This window comes from Gymnodraco acuticeps, unplaced genomic scaffold (assembly GCF_902827175.1).
Source record: "Gymnodraco acuticeps unplaced genomic scaffold, fGymAcu1.1, whole genome shotgun sequence".
NCBI lineage: Eukaryota > Metazoa > Chordata > Actinopteri > Perciformes > Bathydraconidae > Gymnodraco > Gymnodraco acuticeps.
Window position 1 is genome coordinate 536,856 of NW_022990943.1, and position 27,148 is coordinate 564,003.

At 40.1% G+C, this 27,148-nt stretch overlaps 2 protein-coding genes across 2 annotated transcripts in view; both read left to right on the plus strand.

The window, feature by feature from the left end:
- The window catches only part of LOC117558509 (synaptotagmin-14-like), a 90,967-nt gene extending 68,853 nt beyond the window's left edge, over positions 1 to 22,114 (plus strand). Inside the window, 7 exon segments of the mRNA XM_034234753.1 lie at positions 9,362 to 9,633; positions 10,799 to 11,119; positions 11,122 to 11,250; positions 11,921 to 12,110; positions 13,156 to 13,175; positions 13,177 to 13,213; positions 16,810 to 22,114. Coding sequence (XP_034090644.1) covers positions 9,362 to 9,633; positions 10,799 to 11,119; positions 11,122 to 11,250; positions 11,921 to 12,110; positions 13,156 to 13,175; positions 13,177 to 13,213; positions 16,810 to 17,123 — 1,283 coding nt within the window. The 3' untranslated portion in view covers positions 17,124 to 22,114.
- Positions 22,115 to 24,241: 2,127 nt separating this feature from the next.
- The window catches only part of sertad4 (SERTA domain containing 4), a 51,296-nt gene continuing 48,389 nt past the window's right edge, over positions 24,242 to 27,148 (plus strand). Inside the window, exon 1 of the mRNA XM_034234762.1 lies at positions 24,242 to 24,702. The gene's annotated coding sequence lies outside the window, so the exon portion shown is untranslated. The remainder of the gene's footprint in view (positions 24,703 to 27,148) is intronic.

The window sequence follows — 27,148 nt, forward strand, 5'->3', positions numbered from 1 at the left end:
AAGGTGATATGAAATATGTGGCAGATTAAGAAGCATTCAGTTTGGTCCTTTTAATGGTGCATATCTGATGTTTTATTTAGGTTGTGCATTCAAAAGATTCCTCATTATGCTCACAAGGCGGGCAGAATGAGCTCCGTTTGTCAGAGTGACAAGAAAACATGACAGTATATGACTGAATGATGAAGAAGGACTTGACTGATCAATATTATACTTGAATTATATCATTATATTGTTACATTGAAATGCAGCTAAATGTTTAAACATTCACACTTACCTCAGTAAATAAAATATAAAATGCGTAGTACTATGCGTTAATAAGTGTGTAAGCCTTTAATTATGAGTGCTTCACTGTCACTGAGTCCAGCATTTGTGGTAGGGATGCTCCGATCGATCGGTCACCGATCGAGATCGGCCGATACTCACTCTCTACCGATCGATCGGTGCTCTCTAAACATGCCGATCGCGAGAGCCGATCGCATGACGTACAATACATGACACTTTTCTCTGTGTGCGGCAAAACAAACTCGCCAAAATGGCTTCACCGGTCTGGCATTATTTTAAGGTGTCCGAAAAAGACAGTAAAATAGCGGTATGCAACGTGTGTGTGAAGCAGAAATCCTGCAGCTCCGCCCGCCGGACCGGTAAGCGGAGCGAAACACACAAGAGTTAGACCTAACACACTTAGCTATTTTATCTACCTCTGGAACAAGCTAAACTAGTTATTATAAATATATTTATTCTTCACTGTCGGGTTACTAGATCAGTGAGCTGCATGAGATACTGACAGGCTGTCAGGAGAGAGAGAGAGGGGGAGAGAGAGAGAGGGAGAGAGGAAAAGAGAGCGCTTCCGCTCATTTCTCCCGTGTTATTATAAAGTGAATGTAAACTTGAATAATGTACATCATTTTAATGTAATAATTAAGTTGATTGTTGTTTGTGGAAGCTCCAGTGAATGAGCCCCATTAACTGAGTTTAAACATCACTTTAAATGTTAGATTTAAAGTGATGTTTAAATCTTCCATTTAGGCCCCGCCCACTCGATCGGATCGGCGATCGGTATCGGCCGATACTGATTCCGGCGATCGGCCCCGAAATTGGCGATCGGAGCATCCCTACTTTGTGGTATTGTTAAAAGTGAATTAAGATATTGGAGAAGGTGAATCAGTCTACAGTCAATAAAAGAGAATATGTATCAGCATGTTGTATATAATGATGTCCCTGACATCTACAGTTATGTTTGTTGTCGTTATGTTTGTTGTCGGGTCAATGTCTTATGTAAAGCACTTTACACTGTGTATATTAGAGGGGGCCTATTGTGCTCATTTCAGGTGTATATCAGTATGTAGCGTCTCTACTTTAAAGAGTCCTCTCCTGCTGATGTTCAGGTGTATATCAGTATGTATTGTCTCTACTTTAAAGAGTCCTCTCCTGCTGATGTTCAGGTGTATATCAGTATGTAGTGTCTCTACTTTAAAGAGTCCTCTCCTGCTGATGTTCAGGTGTATATCAGTATGTAGTGTCTCTACTTTAAAGAGTCCTCTCCTGCTGATGTTCAGGTGTATATCAGTATGTAGTGTCTCTACTTTAAAGAGTCCTCTCCTGCTGATGTTCAGGTGTATATCAGTATGTAGTGTCTCTACTTTAAAGAGTCCTCTCCTGCTGATGTTCAGGTGTATATCAGTATGTAGTGTCTCTACTTTAAAGAGTCCTCTCCTGCTGATGTTCACGTGTATATCAGTATGTAGTGTCTCTACTTTAAAAAGTCCTCTCCTGCTGATGTTCAGGTGTATATCAGTATGTAGTGTCTCTACTTTAAAGAGTCCTCTCCTGCTGATGTTCAGGTGTATATCAGTATGTGGTGTCTCTACTTTAAAGAGTCCTCTCCTGCTGATGTTCAGGTGTATATCAGTATGTAGTGTCTCTACTTTAAAGAGTCCTCTCCTGCTGATGTTCAGGTGTATATCAGTATGTGGTGTCTCTACTTTAAAGAGTCCTCTCCTGCTGATGTTCAGGTGTATATCAGTATGTAGTGTCTCTACTTTAAAGAGTCCTCTCCTGCTGATGTTCAGGTGTATATCAGTATGTAGTGTCTCTACTTTAAAGAGTCCTCTCCTGCTGATGTTCAGGTGTATATCAGTATGTGGTGTCTCTACTTTAAAGAGTCCTCTCCTGCTGATGTTCAGGTGTATATCAGTATGTAGTGTCTCTACTTTAAAGAGTCCTCTCCTGCTGATGTTCAGGTGTATATCAGTATGTAGTGTCTCTACTTTAAAGAGTCCTCTCCTGCTGATGTTCAGGTGTATATCAGTATGTGGTGTCTCTACTTTAAAGAGTCCTCTCCTGCTGATGTTCAGGTGTATATCAGTATGTAGTGTCTCTACTTTAAAGAGTCCTCTCCTGCTGATGTTCAGGTGTATATCAGTATGTAGTGTCTCTACTTTAAAGAGTCCTCTCCTGCTGATGTTCAGGTGTGTATCAGTATGTACTACATACTGATACACACCCATGCCCAAAGCCAAGCACTAGGCCCTGGGTCAATTAAGAGGCTGATCTCGGGCACTTTTGTCCACTTTCCCTGGTGGTAGAAACTCAAGCCAGACATTCCTGGAATCGTCTCAGAGAGTAGATGATCAGTGGGGCCTTGTTTTTACTGAATGATGTGTTTTTTTATGGGGAATTCAAATATGAGCTTATTTTTAGGATTTTCGGAGACTTTGCACACGTTTTCACAAACATTTTCACGCTAGGAGTATGGGAGTACGTCCATTCGCTTCGTCTTGATCTGTAGATGTGCTTTGATGTGTCGTGTGTCTCCCAACTCCTCTCCAAAGTTCAGATACTATATAAAAATACTAAAAGGTAAATAAAACATTAAACATAATGTCAAAATAACAACCTGAAAGATATGTATTCTATCTATACATTTCGTAATTATCTAATCTAGTGGCCTTATAAAAGTGTTGGCTAAAGTAACGCAGAATACATATATTTTTTAATTGTAAATAATTAGACCACCATAGCACCCCACACATAACAAGCTGTCCCGAGTTCCTCCGGCTGCAGTTCCGCAGAGGCCGGTGTGTGGCAGCAGAGCGCTGGGAGCAGAGGGAGGTGAGTATATGACGGATATGACAGATGACGGATGCGACGGAAATACACCCGAACACATCTGGTACCTACACCGGCCCTACACTCGTCTTCAATGTCCGTTGTTGCTTATAACAGAGGACTCAGCCATTGTACATTCAATTCATAACTAAACACGCCTTTTCTCCTCATATTCTCTTTCATCACTTTTCATTTATTGCATTTTTACGGCTGTAGTTCGTTACTTTAATTATACTGGAAATACTTCACGGCAGTTATCATTTCCGGTAGTTCTGGATATGTCATATGCTACCCACGTCTGTAAACAAAACGTATTAAAATAAACTGTACCTTCATTTAATATTCAGCAAAAATTATATCTCGACGTCTATAGTTGTCAGTGGCGAGCCCTGACTTTTATGCCTAGGCCCTCTGACCCCCCCCCCCCCCCCCCCCCCCCCCTTCCTTATTAAGTCACAGCGTATACTTCAGCGGAATATCAAAACAACGGCCCGGGGTGCAAAACGCATCAATGAAAGCGACCCTCTACCACACAGAACAACACCTGTAAATAACCCTATTTGTGTTTTTTTAAATTGAAAAGGATATTGCATTGTGTTTGTTACTTTCGTTGCAGTTGTATGTCTTAAGTGTAATTTGGCATGCTTTTATTTTGAAGGCGAGTTAACGCTGTTGACCGGAAGTTGTTGTTGCTATGGAAACAAGAAAAGTTTCACAGCGGGCGGAACTTGTCATAAAGTCCGCGATAATAACACCCACCCATTTAGAGGGAAGATATGATTGGTCAATTGTACTGTCATTTGACATTACTCTCTCGTTCAGTTACTATAGCTGGGCCCTCTGTGAATTCATAGCTGGACCGCCTGGACGTCCAACAGCTCCTCTCTTCACAGACTCGCAGAGACCAGCTTCTTTAATTTAACCCTTCACATTCCAACAGAAACTGAATAGGCAGATTCGAAGGATTTATTTCTTTGGAAATGTTATTTTAAATACAATTAAATCAAGTTATTTTGGTAAAACTAATGAAAAATATAACAAAAATATAATAAATTATTTTTGAAAAATATTATTTTGTAGAATATCTTAGGCCCTCACAGAGGGCCTAGAGGGCCCTGACGGCTCGCCACTGATAGTTGTAGTGTTAAAATCAGTAGGTTTCGGTGTGCAACACTCCGTGTCATTTCGCTTCTAAATTCACCTCTGTAGGAAAAGGAATATTAGCCACATGCTAAATGCTAACCGGAGATGAAGGATTTTCAGAATAAAAGCTTGACATCAGACATTGTGCGCGAGAACTTCTGGTTTTTCAGTATAAAACAGCATTTAAACTGAGGGTATGTTTCAACTAAATTATGCCATAAAATATTGATTTTAATTCCTAACACCCACTGAGATAACTTAGACTAAAGTTAACTATCTAAACACTCAGAGAGGCCTTTGTTTAGCTCACCTGAGTCTCTCAGTCTGTCAGGAGAGGACTCTCCTCCAGCTCCTTATGTCCGTTAGTGCAGCTAGCTAACCAGATGCTAACAACACGGTCCCTGCTGGCACCGCTCTCTCTCTCTCTCTCTCTCTCTCTCTCTCTCTCTCTCTCTCTCTCTCTCTCTCTTCCTCTCTCTCTCTCTCTCTCTCTCTCTCTGCTCTCTCTCTCGTCTCATCTCTCTCTCTCTCTCGTCCTCCTCTCTCTGTTTTAGGCCTATTTGGCTATAATCCACAAAAAAGGATAACATGGTGATCGGCGTGGCACAAAGGAGCATCTCTCTATCGTGTGCGTCCAGGTCGGTCGATCATATGTATACATGCTGAGGAAACTTAAATTCCCGCTGAATACCCGCATTCGCTTCAACACACACACTCTCCTCCTCCTTTTATTTTATTGTACATGTTCATTTTAAACAGCATGCCTTAAACCTTTTCCCCTGCCACTACAGTTTAGAAGAAACACCTTAAATCAATGTGCGGCCGTCACAAACTTTTCAGAAATGGCAATTATTGTAATGATTATGCATTAAAATCAAAGCAATGCTGGGATATTTCACAGGATAAGAGAAGTCTCTGACTTGCAAGGGCTGTACAATTGACTTTATACTCTAGGGACCATGAATGTCTGGATACTGTCACAAGTTAGACACTTCTATTATTGTTTGTTTGGTGGCTCATCTAAACTCTCCTGTCATTTAAAATCCTGTCTTCCTCCAGGCCCTTGTAATCAGCTCACTTCCCTCACCTGGTCTCCCCAGCCCTTCCCCTCACCTGTTACTCATTCCCTCATCACTCCACAGTATTTATACCACCTCACTATCACTTGTCCTTTGCCAGATTGTCTTGTCGTTTCCGCCAAGCTCTCCAGTGAGTGTTGTGCTCTAGCCTAGATGTTTGTCCTGCCCGGTTTTTGATCCCTGCCTGCCTGTTTACGGATCTCGAGTTCCTGCCTGCTCCCTGTCTGGTTTTGGTTGCCTGTCTGACGGATTTCCTGGTTTTGACCCTGCCTGTTCCTGACCTGAATAAACTGAACATTGCTATACACTGGTTGTATCTGAGTCGTGCTATTGGGTTCTGATCTGTACCTGTGATCGTGACTGGATACCACATTTTGAGGCTTTCCATCCAAAGATCATTTATACCCTGATTAGTTTTTTTTAAAGCGACTGTTACGGACTCTGCCTTCTACCTGCTCATTAATCTGTATCTTGGCCGTTTTTAACATAAAGAAATAAGGACTGCAAACAGCTAAATGTGCACCCCAAAATAGATAAATATTAATTATTTGTTGTGACCAGTCGGAACCTGATACTTAAGTTGCACGTACATTGGTGTGATTACGGAGCCAGAATGCGATGCACGTTTACTCGCGTGCATGGTGCACCGTGTGTTTGTTTTACAACAAATGGCGAAGCAAATTAAGTTGTTTTACTGTGGGGTAAAAAGTTCGGCCAACCCGTCAACATCTCAAACGAATATTCAAAGTGATTCAACTGATAAAGCGCAAGGTAAACCCGAACGAAAAACAAAGAGGAAATGTGTAAAGTCTTGGGAGGCGAAATATATATGTACATTCTGCTTCTGCTTCGTTGTGCATTCACTTCCGGTAAAAGTTCCTTCAAAATATGAGTCCCGATCTTATCACTACAAAATAAAAGTGCAAAACGAAACTTTACCATTTTGAAAACCCACATTTGAAAGGGAGACAACGGATGACCAAGAAATTAGTGATCTGTGAAGAACAGAACAACAGCTGCACTACTGGTGTTTTGTATACCAGCAATTGAGGGTGGACAAGTAATAATAAGTACAAATAATTGTGTTAATTACTTATTGTAAAGCATTTGAACATTCTTTAAGTGTCACATTTTCATTATTAAGTTGATGTATAACTGCATAGTATCGTCATTATTTAAAATATAAGGTGACTAAAAATGGCAACCATATTTTCACTTTTGGCAACCAAAAGCTGATGCCTGGTTGCCAGCCTGGAAACCACTTTTAAAAGTTAGCGTTGAGCCCTGTAAATGCTTATAATTTTACGAATTCTAACTGGTGTATGTCACTTTTCTCTACCCTAGAAGGGGGACGTAACTTATATGGGGGCTCGTCCGGGATACATTACTACATTCCTGGAATTACAAGTGGTTTTTATACCTGTAAACAATTGGTAAAACGTGTGGGGCAGTTCGTCTAAGAATGGCATTTCTCGATTGGAGTCTTTTTTAGTCTGTACGTCCTAAGAGCAGCTAGACCGGTGTCGCAAGGACGATTTGGATGAGATTGCGCAACATTTCAGTCTCGCAGTGAATAAACAATCATTAAAAAAAGGGTTGAAGGCTTTGGTAGTGGATGAGTTGGTGAAAAGGGGGGTTACTTATACTAGCTGCACCAGCTGAGCTCACTGTGACCAATGTCCTATCTGGAGATAGGCCTATCTTAAGTCAGAGGCATGAGGCGGAGTTTTTCGTTTGCTAAAGGAGAAGGTGGTGACAGTGAGGGCGGTGGGCAGTTTTAAAGCACCGTTCACGCTGCCTCGCTGCAATCCACCGTCTCCTGGCAGTTCGGACTCTGAGGAAGGGAGGTGAAACTAGATGTCCGTCTCGCACGTCTCCGGTTAGAGGCAAAGGACAAGGAGCAGAACCGGCAGTTTCAGTTGGAAATGAGAAAGCTTGAAATCGACAAGGAAGTCCGGATGCGTCAGCTGGAGCTAGACTCCGAGCTGCGCGCATCCGGTGCTTTTGGTAATGCCGGAGGAAGCTTCCCACTTCCTTCTCATCCCCCTACTTTCAACGTACTCAAAAATATTTCGTTAGTGCCACTTTTCCGTGAGACTGAGGTGGATGCGTACTTTGGTGCTTTTGAGCGCATTGTAGCGGCACTACGGTGGCCGGCTGAGGCCTGGGCTCTGTTAGTTCAGTGTAAACTTCACGGGAGAGCTCAGGAAGCAGTTGCTGCTCTTACGTTAGAGGACAGTCTAAACTACGACTTGGTGAAAGGTGCCATACTTGGAGTGTACGAGTTCCTGAAGCTTATCGGCAGAAGTTTAGAATTCATAGGAAGGGTCCCAGTCAAACTCATGTCGAGTTCGCCAGAGAAAAGGGAATGATGTTCACTAAGTGGGTTGCTTCATGTAAAGTGGCGGATTATGCTGCTCTGAGGGAACTGATTATGTTGGAGGAGTTCAAGAAATGTTTGCCTGATCGCATTGTGGTATACTTGAATGAACAAAAGGTAAACTCTTTCTCTGCTGCCGCTGTGTTAGCAGACGAATATGTGCTCACGCATAAATCTGTGTTTTCCCCTGTGTCTACTGAGAGGTCCCGCCGTGTGCCAGCCGCCCTGCTTACTCAGCCGTTAGATGTGACTATCGTGAACAGAGAAGAGAGAGAGTGTTTCTATTGTCATCAACCTGGACATGTCATTGCCAACTGTATGATTCTGAAGCGTAAAGAACAGCCGCAAGACATGTCCCCGCCGAAAGGTATTGGCCTAATTACACACATATGCACACAGGCGAGTAAAAGTGACTTTGATGACTCATTGTCTAATCCTGTGTTTGTGTCGATGCTTCCAGATGAAGCTGTGTCAGACGAAAAGCCAGAAATTGTGGTTTCCCCTCCTCATGAGGATGTCGCGAGACCAGCACAAAACGCCGGCTCAGACAAGCCTCTCGACCTTCGACTCTCCGTAAACCCGAGAGTGTCTGCTAGTTTATCGGATACTCATCCTAGTTCTAGTGTTAGCTCTACAGCATTTTGAGATCTGTGTTGGACCCAGCCTTTGGCCAATCATTGTCGTGGTCACTTGTTACGATCCCTTCGTAGTCTGCTCTAGCGTGCACAAGCACAATCAGCGTCTCATGCGATGGGCTCTGATCGTGCGGGACTACAAAATAAGACATCCGTCTTAAACAGGGCTCGGAGAACGCATTGGCCGATGTATTGTCCAGGTTGGTTAGTGATGTTCTTGTGTGTTATTAGGTAGATTTGTTAGTGTGTTTTGGTTTACAAAACTATAGGTTTGTATCTTAAGGGGGGGGTGTTACGGACTCTGCCTTCTACCTGCTCATTAATCTGTATGTGAGTGTTTTCAGCTGTGTGTGTTCTATGTAAATGAGCTGTGTGGTTGCCCTCACGTCATTGGCTGCCATCTCCTGGTCCGCCTCCCGAAGATTGTGATTGGAGCACGCTGGGCTGACGCACTCCAATCCAAGCGCACACCTTCTGGAGACGACTACAAAGCCAGTGGACTGTGATCACTCTGGAGGCTCTGTTGCGGGAACAGACGCCTCTCGCTACATGCTCTTCGTTTGTATACTAAACCTGTTAACCGTGGTTAACTCGTGTAACATTAGATTTACCTTGGTTAGCTTAGCATCATTGGATTGTTGTTTGGTAGTATCGCTGTGTTTGCTCAGTTCCTTTATTAGTTTGTACCACTGTGACAGTGAGGGTTATTTAGTTTATTATGTTTATTTATTTGTCGTTTGAATAGGCTCATTTTGTTAGAGTCCTCCTTCTGTTTGTTCCTTAGATTAGCCTGCGCCCTTTTGGCCCCTTTTGTTTGTACCCCGCCGTTTGCTTGCCTTTTTGTTTAACTTGTGTGTAAATAAATGCTTGTCATTTTACCAATTCAAACTGGTGTATGTCACTTTCCTCTACCCTAGAAGGGATCTCTGTACGTTCTATCATATCATCATATGATACATAAAAAATATGTTCATAATTGTGATCCTCCATCTCTTTCTTGACTTTCTCCCAAGCAGCCAACTGCATCCAGAGGATGCGCCGAACTCCGCCGCTGGATGAGCTTCAGCCTCCGCCCTATCAGGATGAGAACGGCTCCCCCAGGATGTCCTGCACGCTGTCGGACCTGGGAGACGCAAAGTGTGATCTGTCCTACACCAGCGGCAGTCCCCACCTGTGCTTTGGCAAATGCCCCAGTGAGTGCAGCGACGGCCACGACTCTGAGAGTAACTTCCACAGGGGCTACGAAGAGGACGTACCCAGTGACAGTACAGCTGTCCTCAGCCCAGAGGTAAATACCAGGGATGCAGGATGTACCTAAGAGTCTTAATTTGCATACTTCTTCTATTTACATTTGCTGTTTTTTAAGTGTTTAGGTGTTTCTCAATGCAAAGCATGGTAAAATTCAGCTAGAGACGATTCAGCTAGAGACGATTGCTGCAGACAAGACGGCAGGCGAAAAACCTTTTAAAATGCGTGTTTTCTAAATGGAGATCGGCTAAGCTAACGCAGTGTATGCTCCGACCGTCCACACTCACAACAACGGCCTATACAGACATAAATAAACCAGCGACTGTATGCGCCATGACACAGACAGTCTGTGGTTTGTACTTGTTTAACTTTTGTCTAGTTTCTGAACAGATATGAGGAGCTGTGAGCTCTGTGTTTCGCATTGAAGATGACGTCACGGCTCCGCCTACACTGCGTTACTATAGTTACTACCCCAGTTCCTAAACTGTAATGGTAACGCAGCATATATTGAGCCTGGCCTACCAAGGCCTAACTATACCGTACTAAGCCGCGCGAGGCCCTGCAGTGGAAATGCGCCATAAACAGGGCTGAAACAGAGGGATATGAGGGATGTCTAAAATTCATGATCTGTACAGTAGATATGTTTTTTTATATATTTTGATATATCTTATAGCCATAATATATGCCTAAAAATAGCATGATAGGAGATCTTTAAAATACATTTTCCCATTGAATTACATTGGGAAAGAGTCTGTTACTGTTACTGTTTTTATAAATATTTTAAGCTAAATCAACTTCCGAATACTAACACTTGAATAACCATTAATTGTATAATTAGATCCTAAAATCAAATCCAGAGTTATTTTCCCTTGCCATTCATTTGACCGAGCCGTTATGTCCTTATGACAGCTGATTGGAGGCGGGGCTTAATGGAATTGCAAGTGCACATGCTCTATGGGCCCAGTTCCCTGGATGAGTAAATTAGTTCTCCAGAGTCAGGCCATTTTGGCTTCATGCGCCAGAGGGAAACTTTCCTAGTGATGAAAAGGGCCCCGCTTCCAATTTGTATCAAGTTGTCTTTATACATCCTTGTTCAAAAAATAAACTGCACAAGTGTTCACAGTGTACGACACCGAATTGAAATAAAGCAAACATTTACATTGAGTTTTTTATTGCACATTGAACATGTTTATTGGTTATTTCAGGACATGTCAGCCCGTGGATCAGCAGCTCAGCTCCCTAAAGGTTATGAACCAGATTCAGTTGCCAAATATGGCACTCTGGACGTTGTGTTTGACTTTGACTCAGACGACCAGCAGCTGGCCATTACCATCATGGCAGTGTCGGATCTTCCCGCCTTGAAACGCACGGGCAACATCTCCTGGCAGGTCCACCTGGTGCTGCTGCCCACCAAGAAGCAGAGAGCCAAGACAGGAATCCAGAGAGGCCCCTGCCCAATCTTTACCGAGACCTTCCGCTTCAGCCACGTGGAGTCAGAGATGATCAGCAACTACGCCATCCGATTTCCCGCCTTTACAGTATGAAGCGGATGAAGAAGGAGAAGGTGCTCGGGGAGAAGATGTTCTACCTTACCAAGCTCAACCTTCAGGGCAAAATGTCTGTGCCCGTCATATTGGACCCATGCTGTGCTCTCACGGTAAGACCTGTTTAGGATTTCAGAACAAGGTAAAACAAATGAACATTCTCAATATTGAACTAGATAGGGGAATTTTGACCCTGACTTTCCTTATAAATACAGTGAACTAAATCAGTGATTCTCAAACTTTTTTCAATAATGTACCCCCTTTGAAAAAAAAATGCAGCCAAGTACCCCCTGATCAGCGCAAAAACTATTTGTTAGGGGGAAAAAGTCTATATAAAGAGGTACAGCCTTGTACCATCAGTGTCTTGTAACAACCTTGTAACTGAGAAACACTTAAATGCTACATTTCAAATGTTTACAATCCATCACTAAATTCATGGCCAACCAATTTTAATATCATGCAATAACACTAAGACGACATTAGTTGCATTGAACTGATCTTTTTAATAAGTTGTACTTACAATTTAGTGAGAAACATGGGCTTGTGCTTCACTGAGGATCTTTGTCATTCTGACAGGGAGGCAAACTGCAGTTATTACACTTCGTGTTTGAAATATGTACAACTCTAGTCTATTAATATAAAACCCACACTTTTGTTTTCATTAACATAAAATAAATCTCACGTACCCCATGCAGTACTCCAACGTACCCCTAGGGGTCTGCGTACCCCCATTTGAGAACCACTGAACTAAATAATGAACTAAATGCCTGCCAACATTTACAGGGTGGTGATTCCCAGGTCAGCCTTTCCGATATGACGTGCAGTGAGAGCGCCTCATCATTCCAGTCTGTCAGTCAGACCTCAACACCGGAGATCCTCGTGGGCCTGGTGTACAACGCCACGACAGGACGTCTCTCCGTGGAGATCATCAAAGGCATCCATTTTAAAAACCTGGCAGCCAACAAGCCACCCAGTAAGTACCCTAAAACGTTTTTATTTGAGTCACTGCCAAAAGAGTGATGAGGAGTGTAAATCATTTTTTCAAATAGTTTCGGAATATCTGACAGCTTTAGTAACTTTACAGATTCAGATTATTAGGCCATACAACATATAAATCAACTAATAAATACACTTTGACATATACAGTACTTAGGGGAATATTCAACAGAAGTATACAAAGTAACATAAAATGTTATCATCAGAATCCAGGAATTTAATATGATTCTAAAATGGTACATTTTACCAGTGATTGTTAGTATTGCTAGTTTTAATTTGTTTTGCCACCACGGATCGTACAGCAAATGTAACAACAATTAATCATGTTTTTTTCTACACCAACTTTATTCAAAATGTTTTTACAGATTAGCAAACCAAACTAATAAATGTGTTTTTTTATGACAACCCTTGAAGTGATCAACTTTACTGTCAGTAAAAAACCTTTTTGAATTGGTATAATTGTAAATGGTTCTCTCACACTACACTGAAAACACTGAAACGTTTACGTTAATTAAATATTTTATGTCAATAGATTTCCTAATATTTTGTATTTAAACTTAATATTATTGCTTTCAACTAACCTAATACAGTTATGTGAAATATACATAATACATTAATTAAAGCCAACGTTTCAGCTTTTTCAGTGTAGAAAAAACAAGAAACTTGAATGTGGTCCAAGCTAATGTGAAAGACCTTTGTTAAATGTATAAGAAATATATGTTTATTTACGTTCATTTATTCAACTAAGAATGATCCAGACAGAAGTATAAAAACCTATTCCTATATTAGTGCTCTACCTGCTTTCAGTTTCCCTCCGGTTTGATCCCTGTTTCCTGCTCAGTTTTCAGGGGTCTAGGTTCAAACGCCTCTGTTGAACTTTGTATGATGTTGTGGCCTAATGACCCTGTTTCTCTTCCCTTACATCTTCTGTCATGTCTGCTCCTGATATTTCTAACCCTACTACCTTTTTGACATCTTGGTCTGTTGTTTTTTCTTACTGCTGTCCAAACCCTTGTTGTCAGACGGGCTGTTCTGTTGTCTAAAAACACTTGATAGGTGGACAGGTTTATATAATCAGAGGTGAGTCTCTGTCCCTGCCGCATAGTGAGATGCTTTCGCTGTCGACCATTTCATACTATCTTCATGGATGCTTCATGGAACACTTTTCCAATTGTCCATTTGTACATGTAATATACCCAGTTTACATTTCTAACTATTTTATTTACTTATCTGGTTTCCCTTAAAATATGAAACTATCTTTTGTTAATAAATTATTTACGAGGAAAACATAGACATTTAGCACAAGAGCTTGTCAACTTATTATAATTGTTTTACTTTAAGCAACAGTTCAACATTATAAGAAATAAGCATATCAGTTTTAGAGAGTTATAAATCAAAAGATCAATTGAATGGTGCAGGAATTAGTCTTAAAACCTGAAAATCAGTTAGTATTCAACCACTTTCTGTAATGTTCTTGAATCTGTTTTTAATTTTAGTAATTGCGTGAAATATGATTTGTGGTTAACAGAGGCATAAGAGATGTTCACACTTTTTTCTACAATATGTCAGTAAATACCCCACTGCGTGAATGTCTGAACCTTCTATTTTTCATAAAACAGCGGTTGCTAACAATTGGATAAATTAGACTTACAAAGTCTTCATGCCCAACATTAGCCACCTTTAGCTTAGCAGTGGTAACACCCAGCCATCTGACCGTGATTTTTGTTTTGAGTGGACATTATCATGGTATCATGTTGTGATGCTAACTTCCGGGTTGGACTACAAAATAACATCATCATTTGGGATGAATTAGTCATGAGGGATACCATCATTTCATTTGAGAGCTTTTGAGTTATTGGTGGATGGGTAATTAATTACAGATTTGGGCTAGCTTTTTTCACTGCTTCCAGTCTTTATGCTAAGCTACGCTAACAGTCTCCTGGCTGTTGCTGCGTACATAGCATACAAACACAAGAGTTGTATCAATTCTTCTCATCAAACTCTCGGCAAAAGATACATAATGCTTGTTTCAGAAAGTAAAATATGGTACTAAATCAAAATTACTTTTCAAAGAAAACCATAGCATTACATGCTTTACATTCGCACCCTATACAAACACGTATCCATGGAGATAGCTGCTGCTGTAGCGCCTGTCCCTTTGTTCTTTAATGTGTACTGAATGTATTGCACGACCCCTGCTACCACTCTCACTACCGGTGTTGTGTTACTCTCGTGTTCGTGATGCCTGCAAGTCTTTTATGTTTTACCTCAGAAGTAACACTTAGGATGCTAACTCCAGCTAGAAGGAAAAGCTGTGCGTCATCCACTGCTGGTTTTATTCTAACAGCACACTTCTGCATGCTTTGGTTATAATTTAACATTGTACAGTTCTGCTTGCCAGCATTTGAAACAGAAAAGGAACAGAGAGATCCATATTCATCTGGAAGACACACTGCCCGGTCCTCCCATTAATTGCTGCGTTCCTTTTATTCATGTAACTAATAACTATCTGCCAGATTTTTATATTGTTTGTGCTTTCCTGAATAGCATATCCACATTCCGAATCCACATTTCATTTAGAAAATAGTCACATCTGCTAACAGGGAAAAATCTTTGTGCAAAATCCTCATGAAGGCCTTGATTGACTTTGTTACAAAGTGGAAAGAGCGTGGTGAAAGATGCGGAGCAATTTCAGAGCTCCTTTTTCTATCATTTCAAAACAGTACGGAGGCGACAAGTCAAGTTAATCATCAGTCGCAGCCCCCTCTCATTCAGCAACAATACCAAAGAGCCATGCATCACCGCTACTGACCACTTAAGACATCCACAGCTCTACAGAGCCCATTCAGCAGCAGTCAAAAAAGAAATCAAGGCTATTTTTTCCACTGTGCTTTTATGTCAAAGAGAGCAACTGAATGTGTGATTCGAGGCGGTGAGCTCGGCGTTGGAAGGCAGCTGGCACTCGACGGCATGAAAGCCTCGGCAATTCATTCCTTATACTCCCTCTTAGACAGGAACATAATACACAGCATTATTACGGAGTGCGGCGGTAGACGAGGGGCGAAACACTCTCAAAGAGCCATTGTGATTGCCAGTCTCGCCTCGTTTGCTTTCCCCGCTGGATGTGCCTCAGTTATATCCATGATTTGGGCATGGAAATGAGGAGTGGAAAAAGGAAACGGTGAATGCTAAATCACTTGATAATGCCAGTGGTTACTTTTCTCCTCGTCGCGGATAAATGAAAAAGTGATTTTTTTTCGGAATAGGCACTGATTTACACTCACAATTGAAGGGAATCAGCTTGGGAATATTATCAGTTACAATTACAATCTGTACAAAATGTATGTTTTGTGTTTGATTATAAGATTTTTAAGCTAGATTTCCGTTTTCGAGCAATGTCTGTTAATACCGTTGCTGTGGACGCATTACAATTCCGCATCAGGGGACTTGGTATAATGTATTTGAATGTTCTCATTTGTTTGCAGCAGGCATGCATCACATTTGGGACACTGCCCTGGGCTCTAAAAGTCTCTATGTATGTCATGACACTGACATTATGTCAAAGTCAGAGAAATAATAGCAGCTCCTGGAGGGCTTCCTGATGAGGATCATTAATTTTAGCTACATCATCTGTTTTAGAAGAGGCTCCTAATCCTCTAAGCACAGGCATTACTAACTTTTTCTAGTCCATTTATATCTTCAACATGACCCCCTACTTCAGGTTAGACGTACAGTAGTTGCATAGCAACAAGACAGAAGTAACACCGTTCGCACCCTTTGAGTTCTCGCTCTGTTATCAGGAACACTCACAGCTGCGATTCGTGTTTGATCAGGAGAAAAGCAGCATCCTATGTGGTCATGATGGTATACACCGACTGCAGTGACATTATTACAAGTACAAATGCTTTGTGGGGAAATGGGTCACACTCTGCTGCATAGGAAACACAGCTGCAGCGTGCAGTAATGCTTTAATTTCAAAGAGAATACAAAGAGGAAACAGTGGGATTTTGCACAAATGATCCAGTACTCAAGTCAGGTGCCATCAGTTAAAACCATGTCTAAGGGCCTGTTTCCACATAGCGCCTATTCTCGGCAGAAATATTTGTTATAGTTTCTGTCACAACGATATCTCGTCAACGTATCATTAATGTTGTATGACAAACTAGCATCGCTCCCCTTGGATTGTATTATTTGTTTGTGCTACTGAGGGCTGTTAGGGCTGCGTTAATAAGGCTGCGACAATGGTTTTTGACCAGCGTTAGAAATATAAAGTATAGTAGAAGAATAAAATAGCATACATTGAAAATACTGTGGCTACAGCTATTTTTGTTTTGGATTATTGCAATTATAATGAACATACATTTTGTATAAAGTAATCCTCTTTGTCCATTACCATGTTTATAAGAGTATAACAAACTATATCTCTAAGGTACATTTAAAATGTGCGATTAATTTGAGATTAAACGAGAGGTAACTGTGGAAATCATGTGATCAATCTCGATTTCATATTTAAAATGATCGACAGCCCTAGCTACTATATAATGTTCTACACAGCCGTAAAGCAAGGAGGAAAACAACTTTTTCTCAAGAACGTTTCAAAAAGGCGCTATGTGGACACAGGCCATTAGAGTTTACATCATTTCCTCTTTAATTATCTACTTCTGTTTCTTGCTCAGATACATATGTTAAGCTGACCTTACTGAACTCCATGGGCCACGAGATGTCCAAGTGTAAGACATCCATCTGTCGAGGACAGCCCAACCCAACATACAAAGAGACGTTTGTCTTCCAGGTAGCTCTTTTCCAGCTATCGGACGTCACGCTCATCCTCTCCGTCTACAACAAGCGCAGCATGAAGCGTAAGGAGATGATCGGATGGATTTCGCTCGGCCTCAACAGCTCCGGAGAGGAGGAGCTCACCCACTGGACTCTGATGAAAGAGTCTAAAGGACAGCAGGTTTGCCTCTGGCACAGTTTGTTGGAGTCCTAACGGCAAGAGAACAAGTGAAGAGTGAGGGTAACTGGACAGAGCATTTTTATTTCCCAGATGGGTAAGAAATGGATGTGTTAAGCTGGAATCGATGAATGTGAAAGACGTCCAATGAACCAGTCAGTGGTGGTGAAGGAAAAGACACAAAACAACGTGTGTCTGCACTTTGCACAATATAAGCATTTTCATGGCACGGTTTGAAAAATCACTGACAGCCATTGATTAGTAGTACGGCTAGTAATGTGATGTATTCTTATGGACAGCCAAGTGATGACCTAAGCTTCTGTTTCAAAGAGCAGATTCTGAGTAGAGGGATCATTTTGTGTATACACACCTCAAGCTCACACAACTGACACCAGGAGTATCTGTCATTTTTACTAAAGAGGTTTACAATGTGAAACATCAGTTTTTTTGTTCTTCACATTTTACTACAACTTTATGTCATGAATTTAAAGGTTCACCAAGAAAATATTTCTAAATTTACAATCCAGAACTTTTCAAATTAAAAGTAGACGTTTTTTCCCTTTTGAATATACTTTGCCCCACCATTGTTAAAGGCTTTGAGGACCTAAATCTCTTATTTACTATACTTCTACATTTCCATGAAACTCACGTGTTGTTGCTCCCTGTTTTTCTTAATTGGTTTAAAGTGTTCGTGGCTTACTTACAGTAGAAGAAGGTGATTTCAGGCAATAATTCAATTACAGTTGTGGGATTGTTTGCTTTTGTTACCAGGACCTCAAATAAACCATGCCCACATTTTTCAGTGGCTAACTCTTAGTAAATAATATCAAAAATATAAAAAATTTGGGCCAGTGTGTAGTTTTCAGGGGATATACTTACATAAATCAAGTATAGTATTCATATCTATGTTTTAGTGTAAAATCACCTGAAACAAGGAATCATTTAGTTTTCGTGAGTTTAGAATGAGCTCTGTGTATCTACATTGAGAGTGGGACTTCTTCGTTCGAGTCCGCCATTTTGCATCGCCATGTACGAGAACGGACAAAGGCCATCTTAGTTGTCCAACACGCTTGTATAACTTTTGTTCTGCCAGTCGCCACATTAACTGTGTTGCTCCTATAGTACAGTTATGTCAAGGTGGAGCAAGGTGAAGGACCTGAGAGTTTTCTACGATTTGCACTTACCGTCCGTTTTACCCCGCAGTTCGCAAAGACATTGGTTAACGGAATGGTATTCAGTTGATTGCAATCTGGGTATAGCCAAATCTTAACACTTTCCCTTTAACTGAGACTTTTGCCTTGTGATAAATTAATATTTATTGATTCAGGGAAGTGCTTTTTTATCACGTTTTACAGGGTTTAAACCTTTTTCCTACCCCTGACTGGCTAGCTGATTGTAGCAACTTCCTGTTACATCAGTAAACAGGGCAACACCTGTGCCATGCTTTGCCTCAGAGAAAACAACATCACTAGTTCTTTGAGTGTGAATTTCTTCTGTTTAAGCAGGAGATGTGGACCTTAAGCTACTATCAATGCTGCTAGCTACCTTTTTCGTCATGTATCAATCCAGGCCCAATCACATTTTCAAGCGGTCAAAAAAAAGGTTTTAAATTGGACCTAACCCTGATACGGACGCAAACAAGGCAACCTTTTATTACTCTATGAAACAAATCAGGCTTTTAACTGTAAATGTTTTTCCCATCTTGCGACAACATTAGACGTTTATTGCAAAATGTACTTAGTCTAGCCCAAACCACGCTGTTTTACTTAAAACTTACCAGGGTAGATTTTGTTAGAATTCACATTATTAACCGCCTGCTTTAAACTGTGAGCATAGTAAGGGCTTCATAGTTTGATGCGTTGGGCTAATAATTATGTTAAATGTTGACGCAAAGTGATTCAACTCGTGATGCGTTGGGAAATGGAGCGTGTTGATTTATCACACTTCTACTTGTTTGTTGTCTTGGGCTAGAAACAAAAACGGAACACCTTTACCATACAGGGAGACATTAGTGAGAGAAGTTTCATGAATTGAATAGTATAACAATCAGGTAAATCACTATGTTGTAAATGTAACAATACAATACCAAGTGATCATACTTTGTAGGGAATGGTATCCCGCATCGTAGACATATTTTTTTATTTCTTTCTATTACACCCAATTGCCCACTAACATTTTTTTCCAAATGATGTGTTGAATTCAGACATATAGCCAGCAGAACTCTCTAGGATAGAGGCGTCATCTAAGTAATTTAGAGGCCAAGGAAGTGCTGGCCATTTTGGATAGGCCTTTCAGGGAACTAATTCAGAGATTTGAGCTGAACAACCACACTTTCATGAATCGCTCTCAGCAATACAGCAAAACATCTCACGGTTGGTGCTGCGCTGGCGTTTAGCATTGATTTCAAAGAGAACAACAATAATGTTGCTGCTTTCCACTAATGATCTTTGAAAAACTATATTTCTATCGGGAAAAAAATACATTATCGGAAATAACACGGTTGGTGCTCTCGATGGCGTATAGCAGCTATTTCTGAGAAGAAATAATCATATGTGTTTACAAGATGTGTTTCACTAATGATCTTTAACAAACAATATCTTTATCAGAAAAGAAAACCTGTAATTTATCGGAAATAAGCATTTTCACAATGTTTTTCTCAAAGCATGGGCAGACATGTTAGCCTACATTTGATCGTTGTATTACTTTGGTGGTTGTGCGATATTGAGTTACCATCCACCAGTCAAACATCACAGAGAATGTCAAAGGAATTGATGACATTTTTCTTGAATAAAAAATAACTTGCTGCTGATATCACAGCAGTACATGTGAGAAAAACATGTGCCTGTTACTGTTTCGCCCGCTCTGGTGCTAATAAGCACTGTGGCTGCACGCACAGAATTCCTTTGCCTTATGGTTTAGTCAGTTCATACATTTCTGTAAGTGGACCCGTTACAAAAAGAGACACAGACACACCCTGAGAGCACACAGACCTGCATCCATAATTCCAGAAAGCACACACTCACTGAAGAGAATACACACAGTGTGCATTGACAAACTGGCAGAATGTCCTACAGATATTTTTAAGCTGTGGCTACTTTCTCACTTCGTTTTCATTTACAGACAACAGAAAATACATATACTCTAAACTGTGCCTGTGGTTGTGGTGAAAGCTTGCTTTGTGCAGTGTTTACCGTGTGTGTGTGTGTGTGTGTGTGTTGTGTGTGTGTGTGTGTGTGTGTGTGTGTGTGTGTGTGTGTGTGTGTGTGTGTGTGTGTGTGTGTGTGTGTGTGTGTGGACAGGAAAGGTTCAGTATGGGGTGCTGTGATATAGATAGTTACTGCATTTTCTCGTTGGGTGTAACTATTTCTGAATTTAATTAACGTGATTTGGCACAAAATAACCCCCATTTTTATTGTCTGCCATATACTTTATATACAGTAGATGTTTTCTTATCTATTTTTGGATCTATAATGGGGAGGGAATTGTGTTTGTGGATGTAAGCCCCCTGTGAGCAATATCTGGTTTGCTGTTGTCTATTCTGTTAATTTATTTTCTGTAGAGGAGAATGAACAGTGTCCTCTTTTAACTCCCTTCTCTGAAGCAATGTAACGAGAGCTCAAATCAAAACAACCTTACAAAGTTTAAACCTTTGATGATTTGTAACCGTGTGGAACAGAAGCACAACAGTGAAGAGCACCGTGGCAGTAGCTCACTTGTACATCATATCGTTGAATCCAAAATCCACAGGCAATATTAGTTTTTTTGATCAGCCTGGATCATTTGATATGATCTTAAGTAAATGAATTAAACACAGCCTGCCGGAAAAAGGTGAGTGATGGTGTTGAGTCAACAGAAGGTGTTCAGGAAAGAGTGTGATCTTTCACACTGTCAGTGGGTGTCAGATGGCAGCCAGTCTCCACAGTCAAGATAATATCATCAGTGAAGAAGTTGAATTTCTTTCTTCGTGTATATATAAATGATGGTAGGTAAAATGAAAATGTTCAGGCTGAGAGTTTCCTTAGAGGAACACACATCATCTTATTAGTGGTGTTAACGTGCCATCTATTTCTGGAAGTTAACACTAGGTCTTGCTACCAATGTACGGAAGCTAAAATAGGCCAAAATGGCTTTATTTTTCTTGGAGCAATTGAAAATCTAAAACTGAAACTTAGTTAATTGCATTACCAGTGATTGTAAAGCTTTACAAAATGTAGTATTTCTAATTGTCCTTTTAAAAAAGCAAGTGTACAATTATTTTTTAATCTATGTGAATTATGGAAATGTGCCTCCAAAATTAAAACAACTAAAATTCAAGTTAAAAAAGAAAAATGTAATTCAGACACCAAAATTCAACAATCAAAATACAATCTTTTACCTGATAAGACTTCGGTTGGATAACCCGAGACATCTAAAAGGTTTTGAAATTCAAAGACTCAAACCAAACAAACAAACCAATGTATAACCACAACCACACAATTGAGAAATACTGCTAAAATACTGTTTGACAGTACTATAAATTCAGTGGAATTGAAATGTTTCGCTTAATTCATCAATAGTGGTTATTTCTCACAATTAGTTATTCAGCTGCATTTCAAATTCAGACTATTATGGCCTTCCTTTAGCTTCAGTATACAAACAAACTAAAATACTTGGTTCTTAATGATTTTAGCGCTTTGTCCTGATAATCTTTTCACACAAGATGTTTTCCACTTATAATGTTTTTTAAAAGAAAATGTTTATGCTTTCCACTATTGTTTTTTGCCTTTATTCCTTGACAAGTTTTTTTTATATTCCTCTGCTTTTAAGCTTTTCTTAATTGGTGATTTTTTTTTGTCTTTTAGTTTGGAACCTACCTATGCCACAGGCGGGCATCGGTTGCCTTACTGTTTTCAAAAGGTGTCACAGTGTCTTAATGTACTTGTACTTTTCTTCTGTACTTCAGGCTGAGTTTAATTTGTAAAATGTCTTACAAATTGATAGAGAGAATTTATATGTGATATTATTGTTTAAAGAAAAAAGAAAAACAATTGTTTGGGAGTGGTTTGTCCTACGACATTTCATAACATGTTTGTGTGCTGACATACTTACATTTACCATAAAACAACTACACTAGGGTTGATATGAGCTAACATCCATGTTGTATACAGTATGTTCTAAAGGTTTTGGGCTTTTGACACACTTGATTCAGTTATTCAACCCTTTAAAATGTTAACATTGCCACAAAACAACCAACAGGTGGAGCAATTATTGCATGTACAAAACATTTGACCTTCAATTATATTATACATGTTTGATTTTTCTTGTTTGAAAGCAGATTACTCTCAACTTCTATGAGGCGAGTTTGGACTAACGGTGCCTGTCTCATTTAATAACAGATTAAAGAATTAGTAACTTTTGGAAGTAAAAAATAACAAATATTTTTGGGGAAAAAAGTGTTTTGTAGAATTCTAATGTAAGGGAAATGGTGAAAGTCGCATTAGTTCATGTGTAGGAACCGAAATTGAAACAAATATATATTTTATTTATATATATATATATATATATAGTGGTTTTTTATTTGAGCCCAAATTCCATTTAAATCAAACTTTATTAATATCGCACTTTTCATACAGAAAAGGTAATACTTCACAAACCCCCAAAAATAACCCAACAAATACTGATACCTCCCCCATATGGGACACTGATGTTTTCTCGTCTTTATTAAAAAAGCGATAGAAATCGAAAATGCACGTTAATTGGAAACACTTAATAGGGTTGTTTCCTCTGCTGATCATATGAGCTTTATGTTATCACATGAACAGATATTAGTATGTCCGACTGAATTGACACCCCTGCTTTTTGCCATCTTGGTTCAAACCAGAATCTTTCAGTGGTAGTTTTAGCTTTTGGAAAACAAAGGTAAAAGGAGAGAAAACAACATCAGAGATTTGAAGAATGAACTGTGTTCTCCAGCACATTCTGCAGCTGAATGCAGAACAAAGCGCCCAGGGGGACAAATGCTGGAAAATAAGACTCAGTGGCTGCTGCTGAATCAAAGGGGAAATGCATGACAGATGAGCGGGGCTTTATTCCCTCCCTCCCCTCTCTTTGTCGGTCACATCCCTGCAGAGCAGATCTCCAACACACAACCTTCCCTTCTACACAACCCGTCCAAAAAAAGTGTTAGATTGCCTTAAAGTACTGTCAGAATTATGATAATGAAGAATTCCAGGTAAACAATAATAATATCAATGTGACATTGAGGAGAATGAATGCATTACGTTTGATTTCATATTTATGGTGGTTGCTTTATGTTAAGAGCCTTTTTAATCAAAAATACAAAAAAAATCCCTGTTCAAAGTTTGTGAGGCGTGTTACCTATATTGGTTATGTATATCAATATTAAATGAATCAGAATAAGATTTAGAAGACTTTGGTTTTGCTACATTTTAGAATAAAAACAAATAAGATCAAATACAATATGTGTATAAATATTAGAACAAAAACAATTGTTTATTTCAATGTATACACTTTATTGGTATACATAAAGCTAGTCATATTGAAGACCAGATGCTTGAAATATAAAGTCAGAAAATAAAAAAGAGTAAATAGAGTTATAATCGTTAATGCATTGTTGGTTGCCAGCATAATCAATAATGAAAAGATTCAGAGGAAGAATTACTCTAGAGATTTTAAGAAGTACCAGAGAGCAGGAAACTGTTACAAGTACAAGTCCTCCATTACAAATATTACTTTAATAAAAGTACAAAAGTATTAGCCTTAAATACCCATTATGCAGGTTGGTCCATTTCAGAATAATATATATGATATGTTTTATAACGATTGTTCATTAAAGTGTTCTCAAAGCTGGTAAAGGTGCAGCTAGTTTGAATGACTTTGTATACTGCAGGGTAGCTTGTGAATTTAATCCAGGTGGAACTCAAGTTTAATGTAAATGTTGATTATACTATACAACTTTGGGGTATTCAAATTCAAAATTGTACTTTAGTACAGTTCTTGAGTAAATATAATTAGATAGTTTACAGTAGTAGCTGCTGCCCTTAACTAAATGAAATGGTTAATAATAAGTCACAGAGTTTATCAACAATGTAGGACTCGTAGAGTTGGGTAAATTCCGAGCAGTCCTTGAACGCCTCCTCAGTAGTTGCCTGGGAGGGATGGAGCTGCGGCGCTGATGTTGTTTTCTCCGCCTCACATAAATCTAACTGTCGACCCGTCCGTAGCGACGAGCTGCTCGGAACCTGCAGCCCGGGTTCCCGCCCTGAATGGACTACCAGTGCACCGAGACACCATGAACACACCTTTTTAATTCCACAGCACAGAGCAAGAGAAAAACGACCAGGGAAGCGCGGGGATGCTTCGCGCGCGTGTTGTGAGAGTAATGATAAGTATTTAGACAACTCGCTCATTAACTAGTAATTACATAAGTGGCGTTTAAACCGCCAGTGTGGTTCGCGTGTTTGCTAGCAGCTAAAATTAGAACAACTCGCTGCCACAGAGGACACGGTAGTGTTTATTCAGCGGGACTTTTTCGATTTTTCATCAAAGCACCTTTGGATTTTTTAACACAAAGCAAGTGTGGAGCCGAGGACGAGGTCAACACAAACCAACACAGGTAAGATAACATTCGTTTAGCTCGTGTGTACTAATGTTTAAATCGCGTGAATATCAGCTTGAGTGGTATTATTGGTAAAAAGTGGGCATTTTGCCGCCATAAGTTATTCCCCTCACACAGCCTGGGATGTTTTTACGACTGTGTGTGTCTTTGTGATAAATTATATAGTATAATGATATTATATGTATTTATACATTTTGGCAAGTGCTTTTATTTTGTTGACGCCCTTACCATCAGCTTAAGGGGTTACACTGAGAGATAAACAATTGCCTATTGTTAAATGGGCTGTGTTTAAATGAATGTTTGTATATAAAATCATTTGTCAGAGAATTAGGTCCACATGAGAAAAAATACTCAAAATTCGGAGGTTAAAGTCAGAATTCTGTGAAAAAAGTCAGATTTGTTTTCCTAAAAATCTCATAATTCAGATTCTAATCTCAGAACTCATAAACAAAACAAAAACACTTTTTTTAAATTAAGAACAAAAGTGTATTACATTTCACATTATTGTTAAAATGATGCAAACTGTTACTGAACTGAGTACATTTCCAATAATCCTGCAATAGAACGATTAGATGTGATACTGCTGGATTGTTTAGAATTAACCCGTCAATACCTCCCTATATGACATGACAGAGACCCTGGTCCAACACATTATGCAGGCTGACATAAGCTGCCCCCCTCCTGGCATCCATCCAGCCTCACTTCATTATTTCGTGGGGACTGCCTTTGGCTGCAAATCCTGAAGTGGCCTGTATAGCTGCCTGCTGCCGCCTGAATGGACGATTTAGCAGAGCTTCTGTTGTAATTCTCTCCTCGATGCTCGATTGTCATTTCTGTGCTTTCTTCTCGATTTAGTGTCAAAAGCCTTGACTCACTCGCAGTGGACTATTAAAAGCGGATTAAAAAAATCCAACATATCAAGTGTGATGGAGTAAGAGCAATACATATCTCCTATGTCTTCACTTCGACCAACAACAACATCCGAGTCATTTTCCAGGAATTCCACCTTATGCTATTTGTTTCCCTTGGAGGGAAAAGTGTGTTACGTGGAATATAGCTGGGCACCGCAACAGGAAGTAAACATCCAGCTCAGATTTAACTAACAGACCAAAGAAGTCGGGCTGTAACAAGAGGAAGGCTTGCTGGCATTGATCTCGGGCAAGTCCAATGCCAGATTCCTTCTCTTTGCCTCGTGCCAAAGAACCTCCGCCCCATCGTCTTTATCAAAAGCCCTCGCTGCGTTTACCCCTCTTCCAGTTCTGTCGCGGCGCTATCAATCATATCTGGCTCTCAGCAGACTCTTCTGCTCATTAAGGATGTGAACCTGTAGGTAGCCTGCAGCCCCCCCCAGCCATTCATCTCTCTCAGCGGGGCGCTCAGACTCACATCTGGAGCAGCATTTCAAAACACGGCTCTAAGCAGACATGAAGTGCATGCTGAATGAGATGCAATGCATTTTTAACGGCTACCTTTCAGCAGACGTGGTGCTGAGCATGACATTAACACCACTTTAGGTGTGATGTTTATACACCAATCTGTGATGGTATGTTATTTGCCAAAAAGCAGGTGGAGTGCAACAAACGGAATATTTCAGTACAAAGGGAAGTAGGGATCACTGAAAGACAGAAATTAGGGCTGCATGATGTGGAACAAATAAAATAATTTTCACATCATCATGAAACATGTATTTATTTATTTCAAAGAGGATTTGTAACAGACAAATATGTTCTGTTCAGTCTGTAGACAAGGATATCGCTGCCAGCGCCAATATTTTTGATTCAAAATAGTATTTTAACCCAAATGTAGCCTTTACCAAATATTGAGCTTCCTGAGATTTTACTTTTGCAGTAGTCCATATTGCGTTTTCAATAGATTTTCAATAATTCTATGCTGATGTCATGTCATTGGTTATGGTAGTTGGAAAACAAGGCTCCAGGCTTTGCATCTCATTCCCTTTGTCCCTTTCTTTCGCTGCTGTTTTGTCTCTGCCAAGACAAGTTGAGCTGCGTTAGTGTGTGTGTCCGTGTGTGTGTGATACAGGGTGTAGCCTCAGACTTCTGTTTCCCCTAAGGCAACTCTTCCCCATCATGAATACTCCTTTGTGCTCCTGAAAGACGCACAACTAAGGTGGACATCTTGATAGAAAAGAATAACATATTTGTTTATGCGCAAGTGAAAAAAAATAGAAGGTTTGACGTGATATTCTTTTATAGCCGAGACTTTATGACTTCACCATCATCGACCAAAACTGCATTCATTACCTGAGATCCTTCTCCTTGAAGTCCTGCAGTTACTGCAAAACCTTTTCCGAAAGATTCCTTACAGAACTTTACTGTCTGCAATGATTTCAGTTTTGCAAAAGAGCGTGAATTGATTTAGAGCAGAGGTGCCCAGTACCTCGACCGGGCAATGCTGGTAGATCGCGAGTCATTCATAAAAATAA